Raw genomic sequence first — 20,296 nt, forward strand, 5'->3', positions numbered from 1 at the left:
TCTTGGAAAAGGTGAAGCGTTATGAAGAATATATCGAGGAGGTGCAACGTGGAGTGGACGAGTCACAACGGCACGCAGACGCGCTTCAGAAAAATTACGTGTACGGGGGGACACAGCGATTGGACGATTTACTGGAACGAATTCGGTGGCAAAAACATGACTTGGCCAATAGAGTCGACAAATTACGTGGGAAAAAGAATTTGGTAGTGTTTTATACCCGTCAGTTGGAATATGCGAAGAGCAAACTGAACAAAAGAATAGAGGAACAGCAGATTGGTATCTCCCAGGAAAGGAAACAATGGGAGGAAGAATGGAAAACCGAGCTCGAAAAGAAACAAAAGGAGCACGACTTGGAAGTAAAACAATTAATGGAAAAATTATTGGAGCAAGCAAGGCGGTTCAAAGAACTGGAGGAGAGAGTGAGGGAAATACAGTTGGAGGAGAAAAAATGTGAACACGATGGGGAGTTGGAACAATTGAAGGAAGAGATAAGAACAGGCAATCAGGAAAGAGAAAGCCTAGAATGGAAGATAAAAAGAGGAGAGAGACAGCTCGAGGAAAGGGCGGAGGAATTGCTGGAAAAGTCAGAACAGTTCGAAGAACTGCAGGGAGAATTGAGGGAGGAAGGAGAAAGGAAAACAAAGCTCGAAAAGGAAAAACGCAAACAAGATGGGGAATTGGAACTACTGAAGCGAGAGGTAAGGGCAAGCCAGTTTAAAAGAGAAATCCTGGAAGGGGAGATTAGAATGGGAAAGGAATGGCAGAAAAAAACTAAATGAATACAGTAAAAAAAGGGACGAATTGAGGAGGGAAGCGGTGGAAAGAAGAGATGAAATGAGTGAAGAAGCACGCAAATTGAGAAAGGAATTGGAAACAAAAACTTCTGAGATACTGAAACACGAAAACAAAGAAAGAGGTTTACAAGACGAACTGAGGATGTTAAAAGAGGAAAGGAAGAGAACAGAGAATGAAACGTTAAGGAACCACACTGAGCAGATTGAACAATTAGAAGCCAAAGCAAAGTCGGAGTGTGCAGAGATGAGAAAGGAATTGGAAAAGAAAGTTTCTGAGTTACAGAAACACCAGAACAAAGAGAGGGAACTACAAAACGAACTGAGAGTGTTAAAAGAGGAAAGGAAGAGAACGGAAAATGAAACTTTAAGAAACCACACTGTACAGATCGAACAGCTGGAAGCGAAGGCCAGATTAAAGAATGAGGAACAAGAAAGAGTACTGAAAGAACAAGGAATGAGACAGGAGAAGGAAATCAGCCAACTGAAGGAAACCACGAGATTGCAGAATGAGATGCAAGAAAGAGTAATGAAGGAAGAACAAATCAGACAGGAGAAGGAAGTCAGCCAACTGAAAGAAATAACAAGATTGCAGAATGAGGAACAAGGGAGACAGTGGAATAGGAAATACAAAGAACAAGGAATGAGACAGGAGAAAGAAATCCGTCAATTGAAGGAAACGATGAGATTGCAGAACGAGGAACAAGAGAGACAGTGGAATAAAAAACTGAAAGAGTATGAATTTGAAACTGAACGACAAAAGGAAAAAAATAGGTTGGAATACGAGGAGAAGTTGAAGGAGCAAGGAATGAAGCAGGAAGGAGAAATCAGGAGATTGAAGGACACAAGGAGATTGGAGAGGGAAGAACGAGAGGAACAATGGAATAGAAAACAAAAAGAACATGAATCTGAGGTTGACCAATTGAAAGAAAAGCTGAGGCTGGAGTACGAGGAGATAGACAAAGAACAGCGAATGAAACACAAAATGGAGATGAACCAAATGAAGAAAACCATGAAACTGGATAAGGAAAGACAGGAGAGGAAACAAGGAAGAGTAATTAGACAGCAGCAAATGAAACACAAAAAGGAGATTAACCAAATGAAGAAAACCATGAAACTGGAGAAGGAAGGACAGGAGAGGAAACGAAGAAGAGTAGTGAGAGAACAGCGAATGAAACACAGAAAGGAAATGAGCCAATTGAAAGAAACAATGAGATTGGAAAACAAAGAGCAGGAGGAACAGTGGGAGAGAAAACAACAACTATATGAGTGTGAAATTGAACAACTAAAACGGAGAGCGAGACTGGAGTCAACGGAGATTGAGGAGCTCCGGAGGGAGAACGAACAGCTAATGGGGCTCAGAGAGAAAGAACGACTCAGATGGGAAGGAAAAAGGAACCAGGAAGAGACAGAAATAAGGAACAAGGAGAGAAAATGTATAGAGACACGGGAGACAAGAGACGAGGTGAAAGGAATTGCGAGGGAGAGAAGAGAACAATTAAGACGGAAAGTAAGGATGAGGTACGCAGAGATCGTGAAAGAGCAAGGAGTGAAAAACAGGGAAGGACGGGAGTGACTGAAGGAGAAAGCAAGGTTGACCTACATAAAGATAAGGGAAAGACGCCAGAAAGAAGCAGAGACCAATAGACAAGAGGAGACGACAGAAAGAATAAAATGTATAGAGACACGGGAGATAGAGGGTGAATTGGACAAGGTTAGTGACGCACACACACACACAGAGGTAGTGGAGGACCATGAGGGGGAGCTGGCTGACTGGGTGGAGGCCCAGTGCGAGCAGCTGGATGGCCTCCTCCAGGAACGAGGGGAGGGAGTATGCCCCCTTGAGGCGAGTCACGACCAGGTGAGTTCGGTCGTGTTTTGCGAGGTTGAGGGGATGAGTGCTGTGGACAGGTGCACGGAGAACTTGGGGGGGTATAGAGGCCCCGGAGACCCTTGTGGGGACACGAATCCCCAGTGTGGTTGTCCCTGTGTGTGTGGTGCAAGGCGTGAGTGCGTCCCTGTGTGTGGAGGCGACCCCGTGTGTGAGTGGTGTGGTTTGTGTGAGGGTAATAGCATGCGTGAGTGAACGGCCGAATGCAAGGGAGACCGTGTGTGTGAGAGAGCGGTATGTAAGGGAGATGTCGGTGGGCATGTGTGAACATGCAGCCGTGTCTCCCGGGGTGAATGTGATGGAATGGAGTGTGAGCGTCGTAACACGCGGGAGTGCGTGTGTGGAATGGCGACGACGGCGACATGTGAAGAAAGAAAGCCGAGTAGCGGCTGTAGTTGTTTCGGGGACCGTGCCGGGTTCACCTAGCAGTGAGCACGCGGTCCGTGCTGTGCAACGCACGAGACCACCACGTGCTCGCTTGCGAGAGTGAAGTCCCGGTCCGGAAACGCACGCGGTGGATTTGCCGATCCCGCGGACGGACAAAGTCTAGGCAGGTAAACGGATTTGGACCGGACGGGTTCTCCACGCGATCGTGTGTGTTAAGCTCCAACGGGCAAAGCACATGTGTTCGCGTGGGGAACCCCTCGAGACGTGGGGCTTGTTTTTTATTATGCGCACGGTGACGTCATGGCTGCACGTGGGGTTGGAATCCGGCAGGAGGGGTATCCCTGCCGGATGGTACCATCCAAGGAGGGACGAGGAACACGTGCAGCTGCATGACGTCACGGGCAGGTGCAAAGTGCGCGAGCTCTGAGTTGCCGCGCTGGTGCTGCGCAATTAGAAAAAAAAAAAAAAGGGAACAGCAAGCCTCACTTTCGGGTGCACAGGATTCCTGGGCAAGGGGTGGAAGACCCCCTTGACCCTGGGCACAGGATGGAAACTAGTTAGGGGGAAGGGTTAGCTTAGTTAGACCGACTTCATGGGGCAGGGGTAAGTCCTCATGGAGTCCGTGGAATGGATTAGTTAGAGGGATGATAGCGAGATTTAGGTTGGGTAAATAATTTTTGGGATTATTCGAAGACAGTGACAGACTTTGAATGTGTAGAGGGGATGTAGTTTAGCGACGTAGTGTTAAAAGGAACGTGCTATAGTTTAAGGGACGACGTGGGAGCACGAGTTAGTTAGGGGATGTAGTTAGGAGGATGGCAGAGTTCAGCGGTGTGTGTGTTGAAGAGTTGTGAGGTGAGTACATGATGAGTGAGTGAGGCCAGCGGGTCTGTGTGAGTGGAGCGAATGGGGACTGCATGGTGCGATGAGTGATTGGGGGGAGGAGTGACTCCCGCCCAAGGGACCCCGGGGTCAGTGTAAAGTGAGTTAGCTGGGTTAGTCAAATTAACAAAAATGGAGGTCGTTTTGCTGTTGGTGGGAATGTAGGCTCGAAACCCATTTGGAGGGGTGCAGGAGCCCTGTTGACGGGCTTGGGAGCGTGGCTGCGAAAGGTGAGTATCGCTGAGTGGGTACCCCGGGCACCAGGCTAGTCGGCCGCGGTAGGCCATGGGCCCATGGGGGGCCGGGATAGAGTAGTGGGCACGGGTGCGCCTTCTTGGTGTGGGGGCCCGGGGCGCCATTAGCCGCGTGGGCAGTGTTGTGGGCATAGGTGACCCTCGGAAAGGGGCCCGGGAAGCCAGCCTGCCACGTGTGCATTTCAGGGGAGGTGCCATGGGGGGCACTCCCCGGTGTTAGGGAGCTGGTAGGCTCGGAGGCAGTGTAGTGCCCGGGGGTGCCATAGCGGGAGATTCGGCAGAGGGTCGTGCCTGCCAAAGGGAGCCACGTGTCCCAGCCAGGAGACCGTGTGAGGGCACGGAGAGAAAATTGGGGGGCGAGGCCCGAAATTGTGAGGACACCAGCACAGGCGACGGGAATCTGGGTTGTTAGAACCAATAGTTTAAGCGAGAGGCGCTTGTTGAAAGCCCCGGGGTAGTTTAACAGTTAAATGGTTAGGGTAGATTAGGAGATGTACCCCTCCGCACCATCCATCCCCTCGCTCTCGTTGTGGGCCGCTGGACCCACTTTGGGTTATATCGCCGAACTCTGGGGAGGCCATCCTGAGGCTTCGTTGGGCCTCGACACAGGACGCTAGCTCTCCCTTGTTCCCCTCCGGGAAGGGAACGTAGGGGTTGGGAGTAGGCTCGGTGACAGGATAGGTTAGCCGAACAAGGATGATAAAGGGGGTTAGGGGACGATTTATAGTGGGGTTAAAAAAAAAAAATTAAGTTGGGGCTAAATTGGGGTTTGACAAATTAAGGGAGTGAGTATGTACAGTGACAGGCAAAGGCAATAGGTGGGAGGGAGACAGGTAGGTATGTCCGAGCCCGCCTTCCAAGTGGCCAGCACCACCGCACTCCCTCCACCAACCTCCACGGAACGGCAAAGGCTGGTCAACTTCATCTGCAGCTGCTGTGCTGCAAGGCCTGTGCCGGCCAGTTCATCTGCTGGCTGTTTTTCTTCAAGACCTGTGCCGGCCAGTTCATCTGCCGGCTGTGTTTGCCTGCAGCGGCCTTCTTCTGCGGGCTGTGTTTGCCTGCTGCCTTTGCCATGCCATGCCCACTGCCCACGTTCACCAGCCCCGTTCAATTTTGCTTTCCCCCCCCCCTGTTCATTTCCATGTGCGCCAGGATCCGCAAGGCAACAGTTTGCAAGCTGCGAGAACTGCCCTGTTGGCAGCTACAACACGGGCCTGCAGTGGCGGCCCGTGCACCGTGTTTGCGTCCATCCATTCACCCATCCATTTGTAGTGTTCATTGCGTGTGCCACTTGAGCTGGCACGGAGACTGCATTTGTGCAGCCCATGCACAGTTGTGGTTCACTGCGTTCAGTTCAAACCATTCATCCATCCATTCGTTGTGTTCATTGCGTGTGCCACTTGAGCTGGCACGGAGACTGCATTTGTGCAGCCCATGCACCGTTGTGGTTCACTGCGTTCAGTTCAAACCATTCATCTATCCATTCGTTGTGTTCATTGCGTGTGCCACTTGAGCTGGCACGGAGACTACGTTTGTGCAGCCCATGCACCGTTGTGGTTCACTGCGTTCAGTTCAAAAGGGAAGGCCTTGGACTGCGTGTGAGCAGCCAGCCACGTTCCCTGTCACCTGCATTGTTTTGAGCCAGAGACTGCATGCGAGCAGCCTGGCTCCCTGCTAACTGCTTTTCTTTTGCAGAGTTCATTGATCCTGGGCCATGGTTTAGTGTAAAATTTGTAAGTTAAGGTTAAGATGTACTGTAAATATGAGTGCGCCCCCGGCATGTTTGTCTTAGCGCCGGCAATTTTATTTAAGTCGTCCGTGTGAGTGAGTTTGTTTCGGTAGTTACTCAGCCCTTAGGTTATTTATTTTGGGGACACGAATACCATGAATGTCGCACTCAGGGATCCGTAGGTAAAATGTACTAGGGGAAAACTACACATGCTGGCACACGAAAATTTGACGACTCGGGACGAGTCTGTAAAAAGGGGAGGGGGTAGTGTTGTGGTTGACCAAATTCGCAAACCACCATTCAGGTCCCTTAGGTGAGATATCTCGGTAAGTATATGTGTAGTTAGGCCCAAACCCGTTGTCTAGAGGGAATAAATGTCATTCAAGAGGGCTGTGATTCTTCAGGATAGCCGTTTTTCTTTTACTATCTTTATTTTGGACCAACCGCCATCACAACAACCACCAACCACAACGCCGCTTCACCACAACCGCCACCACCTTTACCGTCACAACTCGCCACCATCGCATCACCGTCATCTCGCGCCACTAGTGGGCACCGATGCTGGACTCGTGTAGAGCGCGCACCGAGCAGCGTGTTCAAAAGCATCGCGGACTTTCCGCAGAAAAACGGATCAAAAACGACTCACGCCCACTTTTGTTCCGTCCAATCGGTGAGCGAGGGGCGGTTTGGCCCCGCCTCCAGGGCGTTGGAGGGCGGTCGCTATATGCAAATTCATGGATCAAAAAGCATTCACGCCCACTTTTCCTCGGGCCAATGGGGAGCGAGGTGAAAGGTCGGAGGCAGAGGGTCAAAGATGAAGGAGCGAGGCCACGGGGGATATAAGGGGCCGCGTTCGTCAGTCAAGGCAGTTCAGTTCGCAGGAGGAAGAGTGCAGTTGGGAGTTCACGGAGTCGGAGTGAAGAGGACGGAGCTGTGGAGAGGCGGCGGCGGCGAAGGCGGTTGAGGGGGTGCTCGCGTCGGATTTGAGGAACTGCGGAGGAAAAGGCCGGCGGCGCGACCGAGGTCGTGGTGGAGACGCTCGTCGCGGGACCCGCGATTTTGTGAAATCCTCCTTTCCCCGAGCATCAGCAACCCCCTCCTGTTTCCCCCCGCGCTGAGATAGTGCGACAAAAGGGGGCCCCCTTCCCACCCCCTACCAGACACTGTCCGCGAGGCCCGCGGAGTTGAGGCACCACCGCCGCTCCGCGTCTCATCATCAGACAGGTAGGCCCGACACGGTCTCGGCCCCAGGCCCGCCTACCCCCTCATCCTGGAGGGTGGTTCTCTTTTCTTTTGCTTTGGGAATGTGTGTTGTCGGCGCCGTCTGTGAAGTAAAATTGTATAAGTGTTGCCGTGTGCTCGCGTAGTCGGTATTAGATCTGCATTGTCGCATTTGCTTTTTGTCTTCTTCTTTTCCATGTGCTTTTGGTGGAATTGTATATGTGTGCTTCCCGTGTGCCGCGAAATAAATGTGCTTATTATTGAACTGTTTTCCCGCTTCGCTTCGTCTTTTCCTCTATTGAATCCTCATCTTGCTTCACGTAAAGGGTTGGTCGTGGGTTAAGACGCACGATAATTAATCGAACCGTCGAGGTCGACGAATAACACCGCTCGGTTATCCCGATAGTACAGAACGGGTCGCTAAAGTGGCCCGTGTCCGAAGTCGACCTGCGGCGAGGTGCGATCGCCCGGTCTACCCTCCGTGTGGGTACTTAGGTAGGTCGAATTTGGCGAGCAACCCTATCCCACGCGGGGGCCGATTGGCACGATCGCGGTGAGACCGAAAGGTCCACCCGTGACTGGTTCCCGGCGTTAGTCCGAGAGGGTCACAACTGGATTGTCCGTCTGGTGGGCGACGTGCCGCGATTCGAGTTACGTGGCCGTCAGCACGCCGGCGGGCGCGAATCCGCGACAATATCATAATGGAAATGAACAAATAGGTTGCCCACCTGTTCCAGGATGCTCTCCATCAATCAAAGCAAAGAAAAACTCAAACCGTGTGCTGTAGCTTATGCACAAATACTAAAGGTACGGTCTGAACGATCTTCATATGCCACACCGTTTTGTTGTTGGGGAACCTGTGTTCAGTTGATATTGTTACGGATTTGGAAGCCTCTTGCACACAGTGAGCAGTCCCCGCAGTTCAGTTATTTCAATAAGTATGTGTTATACTTAGGGTCCCGTCCTTCTGTCTAATGGGTTAATTTCATGTGTGCGCTGCGGGTTTCTTTTATAGTCAGGTTTTTTACATCTTAAATCCATCCTTCGTTCTTGCACCATCGCCATCCATCACCCACGTGCAACGTGTCACGTACAGGGGTGAGGTTCCCTCCGCCCACCGTGAGCTCATCCAATTGACAGCGGCCGGCCCAACAGCCGACCCGAGATCACCCCTCCACACTACAAGGGTGGATGGAGAATAGGGTGCTCCCCTGGTTGTTCCGTCTGGGTTCTCAGACACGCACGGGGGGAGGGTGGTCGTTGCCCCCTCCCACAGGACCTACTCCAATCAGGAGGCTCATCACCTCAGGGCTGACTCCACCCCAGCCAGATGGAGTGTTCGTCCCGACCAATACGGGGAGGCCACTGATCGCCCGACAACCCCTCGTCGAATCCGGAGGCGAGTTACCTCAGAGTGGTTCCCTCGACCCGCGGGGGGGGGGGGGGGAAGGATAAGAAAAGGTGGCGAGCTGTCATAAAGAGAAGAGTAGAGTCATCGTCAAGAGAAGAGTAGAGTCGTCAAGAGAAGAGAAGAGTCGTCATCAAGAGGAGAGTAGAGTCGTCATCAAGAGGAGAGTAGAGTCGTCGTCAAGAGGAGAGTAGAGTCGTCGTCGTCTTTGCTCTTAGCCCTTTGGTCTGCCATCGTCGTCGTCTGCGGTCTTTTCCGGGGTTTCTCGTGGTGGTCGTGGTGGTCGAGCAACCAAAACCGTGGTGCTCGATCGTCGTTCGTGGCAGCCAGGATCGTGGGCTCGTGGATTCTGGGTCGTGGGTTCGAGTCCCACCGTGGTGGGTTGGAGTCGGTGTGACCGCATGAGGTGGACAGGTACCCGGCCAGGCTCTGTCTCCCCAGCTGAACTATCGTCCTCGGCTGGAGGACCGAATAAAGACCCGTCGGGATCCATTTCTTTTGGGTGTGTGTGTGTGTGTGTGTGTGTGTGTGTGTGTGTGTGTGTGTGTGTGTGTGTGTGTGTGTGTGTGTGTGTGTGTGTGTGTGTTTCGTGCCAATCTGTTAAGTAGAATTGTTAAGTGCTTTTCACTCACTGTGCATTGCATTTTATTCATGATTAAGTCTGCACTGTCTTATTATTGTAAATAAATATCTGTTAAATGTTCCAGTTCGTTGCCTGTCATTTCTACCATTGACCCAGCACAGTGCGGGCTTGAGAATTAGTGAGGCCGTTTGTGCCATAAATTGTTCAGTTGGTCCGGCGCGGCTTTGGTAACTTCCGCTCGGTTACGCCGGATCCGAGTCGTTAACAGCGACTCGGTTCGGACAAAGTTGGCCGAGGATGTGGCTTCCCCGGTAGTTGGACGGCATGGATACTGAGGTAAATTGGAATTCGACAAGTGGACCCTACCTCACGCCGTCGAAATATTGGCGATCACGGTCCTCTAAGGGACCCGTCGACTCCGGAGTTATCCGGCGTGATGACCTTTCAATTCCTTTGTTGGGTAGGAGACGGCCCGACTATTCCGTCTGGCGGTCGTCCTCGATACCGGGCCCAGCAACACAACAATATGTCATCAAAATGAACCCCATGTCCTGCCACCCCTGCTCGGTTTCATACGTTCAGGGCCTCCAGCCGTGCCGCTCCCTCCTGTCCCAGGACACTTTCCATCAACTTCTCCATCAACTTCAGCCACAGTGAGACTCTGCTGGGAGCGATGCCTCCTTCGGGATCGCAGCGAGACAAAACAAACGAGCCAGGTGATGACCATTATCAATGAAGAAATAAACATCACCACGAGAAACAGTCCTGGACGTCCCAATGACTCAAAAGTCCAAACACCATCGGAAACAAGTGAGATGGACTGCAGAGAACGAACTGAGGTGCCAAGGAAAAACGGAGCCGGGCAGGCTGTTTGTGGTCTTATGGTTCCCGGGTCATATGGCCATGTTATGAACCGTATAAGGACAAAGCACCAGTCTGCATAACACTGCTCCTCTCTCCCTTTTGCTTTGCTTGTAACATCAAACTTAAAACAAGGTCGAAGGTGCAGCTTCATGGACAGAGCCATGTGCAAAAGTTTAACGAAAACGGAAGGGACGGACTTGGGAAGCAGACAGGAAACACGGGAACGAACGAACGTACAAATTGTACGAACGCAGCAGCATTGTGCAATCAACCAAAGGCATCTAGCTCTCAGAGGTGGTTTGATATGAAGAGTTGAGAATGTGATTTTGATTAAATAATTGTGAAGATGGGAATGTGTATTTCTGATGTTTAAATCAAGATGTGGAAATGAAATCTGAAAACCATAACACTTGGAAAGCAAAAAAAACAAAACCAGACCTGGCCCTGAGAATCAAAGAAACGGGAGAGAGAACGACGGAGATGCTCAAAGAGAAGTGGGTAGAGTGCTGGGCTCAACTCCAGCCCCAAGAAGTCCTTCACTCCAGCACGGGCCGCTTGGCCCACACGTTCATGTGTACACACAAGCAGACGCAGAAGTAGTGATAGGAATCGATTAAGAGGGGGTTGCTCACCTGTCTGGTAATAGGAGTGAGGAGGAAATTTTGAAAATCAAGCACCAACATAATCAACTTGCCTTCCATATCACCACCATTTCTTCGACATCAATTTTGAACTTTTCAAATCTTCTACTTTCATTAATCGTTTCTTAAACCACCTATAATGTCTGGCTCAGAAAACTTAAAAACATTCCCAAGTTCCTTACCCCTGATACTCCCTCCAAAGTTGTTGGTACGGTTCCAGCAGCTCCCTGAACCCCAGTGCTCCCAGCAGTTGTGCCTGATCCACTGCTACCGCCGGCCCCAGCACCAGGTTGGATTCCAAGGCCAACGCCCCCAGAAGCCGGAACGGAAGACGACGCCATAGGTAACACAACAGGTGAAACGACGGAGGGTTTTCTTTCAGGCTGTGCCAGTGGTGGACTGTAGGTGGCAAGGCATTGGGGATAGGGCTGGGCATGTGAGGAAGGTTGTGCCGCAACAGCCGGGGCAAAAGCACCTAACAAGGCTCCACGAGGATGCAGACAGACCCCACCAAGTGCGCAAAGGAAGCCTGTAGTGTTAATCCACTCTTGCATAAGCTCCAGGTCAGGCAGGTCAGATCCCCCCTGTCCACCGCTGCTGGCATGCGACATCCGCCGCCGTACGACTGTGCGGTGAAGGGAGTCTGCCCCCTGCATTAGAGAATTGTGGTAGGGTGTCATTAAGAGAATTAAAAAATAAATAATAATAAAAAATTTGGCATAGAACGAGACTAACCAAAAATATATAAGGGTATTCAAACAAAACACACAAGGATTCACGTACGCACGTATTAGCCTTACCTGCCCTTCTTCAAGTTTTGTCTTAGGATAGTTCAGAAGTTGCTTTGTTGTTTGCTCCCACCTTTGAAATGTCTCTTCCCAAGCCTATTTAAAAGAACACATATACGCAAAAGCAAAGCAACGAATAAACACCCCAAGTTGATGAAGACATAATGCAGGGAAGTCACTGTGTGTTCACATCTTTCCAATGGCCATTGCTATAGCTCTCATGATTGCGAAGTTAAACCTCAGATATCGCAAACTTACATTGTATTCTAGTCAGAGGTCAATAAATACAACTACTCCATGTCAACTTAAGTGTAACTTCATCATGAATGGACCCTAAAGTCGACATCTTATCAGCAAGTATATTCTCAACCGAGCTATCCTGCTGGCACAATAAGAAATTATATGAGTTTGGTTACTGTACATGGTAGAGTGACCGTTTTGCCTGGCCTGTGGTAATATGTCAGTGCACGTTGCTTTCTCGTACATGTAAACACTGATGCACTGAGCAGCTCAATGTTCCTTTCTGGCATCTCATTACATATTTGTTACAACAGCTTGGCATTACATTTTAAACTGACCAGGGCTCAGGCCTACGGATGGGTGTCTGTGTAAGCATAAACCCAGGGATGAGGTCACATGGCAATTCCACTCACTTCGGTGTTTCCTTGCGTTGGATGCTCAATGCGACGCAGCAATGCCATCACATGCTTCTGCAGAGCTGTGCGGCCTGATGTAAAAATGTTTTTTTCAACAACAACAAAAAGCAACAAAAAAACAACACAATCATTAAAACAAAAATGTTCAAATTGGTTCATCTACGAAAAGACTTGGGAATGCCATGTTTTTTTCAAAAGCTGGCACAACATCACAGTTGATGAGTCTGACATTGAGTCAGCCGTCATAGTGCACGACCCATTGATAGGACAGGATGTTTATATGTTGAGGTATAGGAATCATATCCCTCAAAAGTTTCAAAATATTTGGTTCACTCTGCATTCCTCATGGGCTGACAGGATGGCCTATAGGTAAGCACACTCACCTCTGACCTGTCCAGCCTGGGTTAGAATCTCGGCGCAGCTATAAACGGTCATCCCGATGTTTCACAGGGAGGGCGATACATCATTGTGTGTGCCGTCCCTCAGATGGACGTTAAAATAAGCGTCTCGGCTACTGGCATTAATTGGCGGACGTTAAAGATCCCACGGTGTCCTTCGAGAATAGTAGGTGAGCTATGACAGGCACCATAAACAAATTACAAATTTCTGCCCTAACTACTGCCAGGAAGGCAATGGCAAACCACCTAGTGTAACTCTTGCCAAGAAACTGCTTCGGCAGAGTTTTTCTGAGTTTTAAATTGTATGGACACTAATTACTTGCTCGAGGCATCACAAAGAAACTCATTACACAATACTAAATACTTTTGCCAAACGTGAAACCACACAATACTCGACAAGCATGATGGAATGCCATTGCACATGTCCTCTTCCTTGCAGATAACACTGTGCCATGTAGGAGATAATTACTTTTTTTAAAACAACAATTAAAATCAGAGCAATTTTTTTTCCATGCCAGGTGGGACTTCACAATTCCAAACAAACCCGCTCGGTGGTTCCTTCACACTTACACCACCCAAAGCCACGTGACTGATCAGCTGACTTCATGTCAGACTCGTCAACTACCTCAAAACGCAAGAATGTAGCAAACAACCTTTATAAATTGAATCAAAGTACCAGCAGGTGGAAGACTGGCTGCGGAAGCAAAGTCCATGTAAGTGTGGAAGTTGGGGAGTACAAGCAGAGTCGAAGACTCGTCTGAACCAGAACGGAGCTGCGCCTCAACACATAGGTGTCGAAAACATGACATGGCAACGATGACAGCTTCCGTCTCAGTACTCCAAAGTGCCATGAACAACGCCACTTCAAGACGCGCACTCGCTTGCCGACATCCGAGCGTGTTGCTGCCGACAGAGGCGTTCTCCTGAAAAGAGAGGCCTTGGTGAACAGCAATTCATAATTAGCATGAAGATGAGATTGCACAACAAGAGGACAAACTATGAGGTGCACCTTCACGCACGTGTCTTATTCTCACCTTGTGTGTGCTGAGGAAGATATTGCGATAAATAAGGACCTGTCTCAACCACTTGAGAACTTCTACGGTGTTTGGGACATGTGGTGTGAAGAGCTTCTGACTGACGCAGAACACGATCTGGGAACTGCGTCCAAAACAAGATAAAACTAGAGTGAAGTCGATGGCAGGCCATTGCAAATCCCCAAGCTTCCCACCTAAAGTAAAGTTGAAAGATAGCAAAAACGTTCCACCAGGATTGACTCAATATAAAATTTTGAGTAAAAATAAATAAATAACTTCCTTTTTGAACCCTGTGACCCCAAGTCCCCACACACCCTGGGGCATGAATCCAGGGTTAAATCCAAAAAATCGTTACATATCTCATGTGTTCCCCAACGTTGATTGCATAACCAAAGTCCATTAAAAATGTTGAAAATGTGCCAGTAATTCCATTTTGGGGAATTTGACCTTTTGTCCCGACCCCAGGGCTCCAGCGAGTGGGGCCAAAAATGAGGCTCTTCTTGCACCTTATTGCCATGTCGTGATCACATATACCAAGTTTGGTGAATTGCTGCACAACCGTTTGGAAGGATATAGCATGACGGGGGACCGACAGACAGACAGACGGATGGACCAAGCCGATTACAATATTCCTGTTATTTTTTTTTTAAAGCGTGGGGATAGAAAATGAAAAATAAATACAGTACTGTACTCCAGTTCTGTACCATTACCTCCATTAGTTAATCAGCTACCATGAAAATGGTCACCTCTCCCAACATTCTGCAATGAATGATTGCCCTCAGAGCAATTAAATGAATTTTACACCTGCAGGTTAAGCTAATAGCTCCTCTGGAGGTCAAAGGTTGGTAAAGGAAGTCCATTAAGCCACGTGCAGTGTTTTGGCCAAATGGCAAAACAGACAGAACCTCAAATCATCGTGGTTCCAATTACAGTCTCATTTTCAGTTTTCGTCAAAACACAATCATGTTATGTCCATTCCAAATTATTTTTGGCCGTGCACTTGTGGATATATCACATGCAGGACGGTCCAAAGAGAGCAGGAAAATCATACAATACCTTCACTTCCCATTTCCTCATATTCAACACAATACCCACAAGAAAGAAGATAGAACGAGACCGACAGTTGATGGCGTCGCGACGTCGACAGATATGCCTCCGTCCACATTATTACATCATTATACATACTTGTAAGCCTGGTGTTGGCTTAATGGTTAGGGTGGTGGGCTTGGAATCCTAGAGTCCTGAGTTCAAATCCCACTAGGCTGTTGAATTAATACCAGGTGGGGTTGACTCAGCCTGACATCCTTCCGAGGTCGGCAAAATGAGCAGCAGCTTGCTGGTATCTTGTGTCGGAGTGGCGACCCATCCAGGATTGTGCCAGTAGCGAAGGAGACTGCTTAGGCAGCACCAACGCTCTGCACAGAGCGTGGTCCCAATGGATGGATGGATGGATGGATACATACTTGTATCAAGTTTTATTTAAATCCCTGAATCCAGATTCAAAAAAATTAACCAATTCTGGCTGCTAGATCTTGTGTCCGATCTGGTTGAAATTTTAAACAAATATTCCCAATCACCACTTGATCATACTTGTGAAGTTTTACGTTGATCGATGAAGCAGTTCAAGAGAAAGCATTTTTTTAAGATTTTCATTCAATCCAATATGGCTGCCAGACCATGTGACCTATCAATTATTCGTGAACACCATGGTATCCCCAAGGTTTGAGGAACATGGTGTGAAGTTTCCCCTCAATCTGTCCAGCCGTTCTGGAGTAGGTGGTTTTTAAAGGATTATTCTTCAAAAAATCAAAGCTGCCAAAGCATGTGACCGATGATGTCAGTGGTGGAGAAGTTTTTGTTCCTCGTGGATAGGCAATCATACCTGTAAAGTTTCGCCTCGATCTGTTCAGCCGTTTTGGAGAAGATTTTTGAAGGCTTTTATGTGGAAAAAAATATATATGGCTGCCAAACCGCATGACTGATGACATCTTCAATTTTTTTCCTTAATACAATTTAGTACGAGATGACCCTCAAATTTTTTCATAGTGATTGGATATAGCGTTCAACGTATGCAATTACGACGTCATAACGATGCCACCTATGACACCGTCAAAATATATATATATATATATATATATATATATATATATATATATATATATATATATATATATATATATATATATATATATATATCACACTTATTTCCCATGGGGAGTACTTGACATGTGCCAAGTTTCAATTTTCTCCAAGGAGCGGTTTGAGAAATACAAAGGTCCAAAGTTTTTTCCTTTTTCCAAACATGGTTGCCACACCACATGATATATGATATCATAATTATCATTAAAACATTCTACACGAGTAGTTGCACCTATGGTGAAAATTTCATGTCAATCGGATAAGCGGTTGCAGAGAAAACAAAGAAAGGAGCACGGACTGACGTACATACGCACAGACGGATGGAAGGACAACCCGAAAACATAATTCCTCCGGCGACTTCGTCAGCGGAGTCATAAAAAAGTGATACCTGATCTCGCAGAAGGAGGCAATGAGAGAAAACATAGAGAAACGTGATACCTGATATCCCAGAAGGTGGCAATGGGAGCATCTGGGTTCCAAAGTTCAATAATCTCAGGCTTGTGCAAGGCCAGGAGAGCCTGAAGAGAAATGGGAAAGATTGTTGATGGAAACGCCAGGAAGTTAGGATTATTGCGCATGGAAGAAGATACCGACGAGGCAAAACAATTCAGGTCAAACAATGAAAACACAAACGCATCTTTGAAGGTGAAAATAGAAGTACTCGAGTCATTTGTGGAGAGAACACAAGAGACAAATTACCCCCGTGCGGGAGTGACGGTCATCTCTGCGAGAAAATATATAGCCTCCTGAAGGTAGGGCAGTTTTTGAAAACTTTGAAGTCACGTGACGTGAAAACGAAAGGGAATTTCGAAAATCCGGCCTGACAAAATTTAGATATTATCCCATAGATTCATATGCCACAATCAAATTCAAGATCGCTTGAGAAATGTAGGAGGAGATAGATTTTGAAAATCGTCATTTTCGCATGAAAATCGTCATTTTCGCATTTTTTGCCAACTTTGAAATCATGTGACACGAAAACGAAAGCGAATATCGAAAATCCGGCCTGACCAAATTTAGATATTGTCCCATAGATTCATATGCCACAATCAAATTCAAGATTGCTTGAGAAATGGCGGACGAGATAGAATTTGAAAATCGTCATTTTCGCAACTTCAAAGGCCTCGTGACCTTGACCTTGACCTTTGGTAACCTTGAAAGTCATACCATCGTGTACGTCTCATCGACCTCTATCAGGATCACTAATGACCAGATCTCCCGCTTCAACTTCATTGTGGATGGACGGACGGACGGACGGACGGATCGTCACCTCTCCTCTCAACACCAATATTATTAGGTCATGCTCGAAGAGATGACCTAAAAACTAGAGGGGGAGCACTCGGTAGAGTGCAAAACCTCCACCGCCAATACTGCTGGGTCACTTAAGTGAACCTGATATCCTATTCATTGTAGGTCAAAACGGATCAGACTCTACTGAACCACGATTGAATAAACTAAACTAGATCGACGCGCATGCAGAAATGCCAAAAAAATAAAATCGAATTTTTTTTGAAAAAAAAGTTGCAAAATTTCTGGGTTTTTTTCTCTAACAAATTTTTTTGGGGGGAGGGGGGTTGGAAATCGCTTAAAACATGTAGAAATGCAAAAAAAAAAAAATTCAAATATTTTTCAAATAAAATCGAATTTTTTTTGAAAAAAAGTTGCAAAATTTTGTTTTTTATTTCTCTTACAAATTTTTTTGGGGGGGTTGGAAATCACTTAAAACATGTAGAAATGCAAAAACAAAAATTCAAATATTTTTTCAAAATGGCCACCATAGCTGCCATATTGGACTTTGGACCAAGTCCAAAATCTAAGGCATGATCCTTGGACCATACCTAATCCCCCCACCAAGTTTCGTCAAAATCCGTCCAAGAGTTTTCCCGTAATACTGTTCACAAACAAACAAACAAACAAACAGACAGGGGTGAAAACAGTAACCTCCATCCATCTTTGATGGCGGAGGTTAATAAAAATTGTGACAATGCCCCCTGCGCTCACCTGTTAGAACCAGGAAACCAATGGTAGATGTGGACGACCCACAGAATATGTAAATTAGCTGATGGTTTGAACAAACTTATGAAAGTACTATGCAGAGATGATTCCTACCAAGTTACACCTAAATTGGTTGAATAATTTTTGAGAAGTCAAAAGTAGCGATTCTGGTATCGTACTGACCTTATTAACATGCATTTTTAAATGGATTTGCAAGGCATCAGGAGGCCTTGGTCCTCAGAAGTTCCACAAAGTTTGGTAAAATTGAGACTATCAGTTTCAGCATCACTGGTGATAAAGGTTGTGGTCAAATTTCATCAAAATAGTGTGTATTTTTGGAGAAGAAAGCAAATACCAATTTTGAAGGGTTGAACCTGGACCCACTTTGACCCCTTAGACCCTGACTTACTTTAATGCCATGAACACACTTTGGTACAACATGGGTGATGAAGGTTGTGGTCAAGTTTCATCGAAATCGTGTTTGCATTTTCTGAGAACATCCGAGTGTTTACATACCGACTGACTGACTCACTCACTAACAGACACCGCACAATGCTAATACCTCACCTGAACTATGTTCCAGGTGAGCTAAAAATACGTACCTGCATGGCCTCCTGGGTAACATCAGGCATGGCTGCTTGCGTGACAAGTGAAACAAGGCCGCAGGTGAGCTCTACTGTACTGCTTTGAGCTTCATGCCCAGCCTTACCCAGGTTCTGTATAGCAGGGGGACAAAAACAAAAACAGTTACAGCAACAAAGAGCAAAGATGTTCTTCAACAGATTCCAATAACATTCTGGAACATGTCACTACTGGCCTCGCTCCTCCATCCTCTCGTAGGCCATAGGCATTCTTCTGGAATACCATACTTGGTTACACTCCCCAATTTGAAGCTGAAAGTTCAACTCAATCCTTCACCCCTTTAATTCTCTCATCTGTGGAACTGACTCCCTGTATATGTTGTTGAGTTGCCCTCCCTACAGTCCTTTTGGGGTGCTGCCCATAATCATCTCATGCTTTCTCCCATACCTATACCTGCTCTCTTCTACTCCCACTGACCCCTCCTCCCCACCTATCCCACAGGCCCCTTCTATTTATGCCACTCATCCATTCATGGACGTCTTTATTTATTTTGTATATACTGTCGAGGCTCGTATGAGAGTTAACACACAGAACGTACAATAAGGGGAGCAGGAGACAAGAGGGGTGGGAGAGGGTAGGAAAAAAACAGTGGGGAACAGAGGGATAGGGTGGGGTACACAGGGTAAACAAGATGGACACGCCAGGGATCCCCATCAGTCTATGACCTTGCTGCCCTTTGTCATTTAATTCCTCCATTAACAGATATTTGTGTTTCTGATGATCACTCGGTGGTGAACATCACCTACAAATGGAATAAACTGTTTTCTGTTTTAGTGATCAAGAGAATTAGGAAACTCTTTGAAGTGGCAATTCTGAATGCTAAATCACAGCACATGTAAAAGTTGTTTATTGTCACTTTCATGGACAAAATTAATTACCGTAACCATTCTCACCAGGGATACTTTTAAAGGGACAACTACATATATATTTATGAAACAATATACTGCACATCCACACCCCTGAACAACCTCAACATGATGTTTCAATGCTTGGAGATGGATCTGAAGAAAAAACAAAAGAAGAAACAGTTTGTCCCTCCTTTCCACCATGTTCTTCTTCTTCTTCTTCTTCAGTTCTGTTCAGTATTTTCGCCCTTCCACGAGTCTTGACTTTTTATACAAAAAAGAACAGTATATCTGTCATGTCATAAGTCAAAACAACAGGACAATTTTTCAATAACCATAAACCAGATGTGGATTAAGATTTTTTTAGGGCCCTGGGCACAAAAAATATGTACACCCAAAACACCCACCCCCCCCCCCGACCCCCAAAGAAAACGCCCAAAATGCCCCCCAAAAAGGACTCCGTGTTATTTTTGCACTCACTTAATCAATGTTGCTTTGAACTCGACTGCAAAAAATCTGGAGGAATTGCTGTTTTATTGACTTTTTCCTCTTGGAAAAATATCTCATGTTCAGGTGTTCCATTACCAATCAGCCGTTCCTTATCAACCGTTTCACGAGAGTGCTTGCTTGAGTGCTTAAGACACTTGGCAAGTGCTCTACAAGCAGATTGGTAATGGAACACACCTCAGCACTTGCAGGGGTGTGTTCAGTTACTAAGTTTTTAATTTATGTTTTATATTTTTTCAACACACAGAAGAGACTTGTGGAAGAGCCAAAAGTATTTCTTGTAAAGCGCTCACCAAGCGACTTAAGCACTCAAGCAAGCAGTCCAACAAAACCGTTGATAAGGAACGGCTGGCTTAGCAAGTGATAGCAAGCTAATTGGTAATAGGTCACACCTAAAATGTGTAAGACCGAAGACCCTTTTCTGGTTTTTCCGTATTTGTGTAACGAAGAAAGTTAATTCCAGGTGATTTTTAATCCTTTTCGCCATTGTCGAGCTACTTTCCACTTTTTAGCACTGCTGAGGTCGTTTTGTTTCATCCTCGGGAAAGGTGCTCCGATTTTAAAAACCGCTACGTTCCGCCATGTGCATGGGTTAGTCCATTTACTAATGAGGGGATATTTTGTGATCGTACAAATAAATT

The 20,296-nt window shown here is 47.0% G+C and overlaps 1 protein-coding gene and 1 long non-coding RNA gene across 10 annotated transcripts in view; one reads left to right on the top strand and one right to left on the bottom strand.

The window, feature by feature from the left end:
- Positions 1–20,296, top strand: part of LOC147026073 (uncharacterized) — a 390,674-nt gene that overhangs the window by 248,133 nt on the left and 122,245 nt on the right. The gene's annotated exons all lie outside the window — the stretch shown is intronic.
- NF1 (neurofibromin 1) overlaps positions 1–20,296 on the bottom strand; it is a 244,393-nt gene that overhangs the window by 111,669 nt on the left and 112,428 nt on the right. For 8 of the 9 annotated variants that reach the window (XR_015058106.1, XR_015058105.1, XM_085881092.1 and 5 more), the window contains 8 exons: positions 18,264–18,377; positions 16,105–16,184; positions 13,528–13,651; positions 13,170–13,416; positions 12,093–12,166; positions 11,452–11,535; positions 10,834–11,301; positions 10,449–10,646 (listed from right to left, as the gene is read on the bottom strand). Coding sequence is in view for 7 of the 9 variants with exons in the window: in XM_085881092.1 (XP_085737218.1) it covers positions 10,449–10,646; positions 10,834–11,301; positions 11,452–11,535; positions 12,093–12,166; positions 13,170–13,416; positions 13,528–13,651; positions 16,105–16,184; positions 18,264–18,377 (1,389 nt within the window). In the remaining 2 variants the exon portion in view is untranslated. Of the gene's footprint in view, positions 1–10,448; positions 10,647–10,833; positions 11,302–11,451; positions 11,536–12,092; positions 12,167–13,169; positions 13,417–13,527; positions 13,652–16,104; positions 16,185–18,263; positions 18,378–19,271; positions 19,413–20,296 lie in introns of all 9 variants that reach the window. The other variant, XM_085881094.1, reaches the window with a different exon arrangement.

This window comes from Eptatretus burgeri, chromosome 5, assembly GCF_056783735.1.
Source record: "Eptatretus burgeri isolate ZD-2024b chromosome 5, Ebu_testis_v1, whole genome shotgun sequence".
Lineage (NCBI taxonomy): Eukaryota > Metazoa > Chordata > Myxini > Myxiniformes > Myxinidae > Eptatretus > Eptatretus burgeri.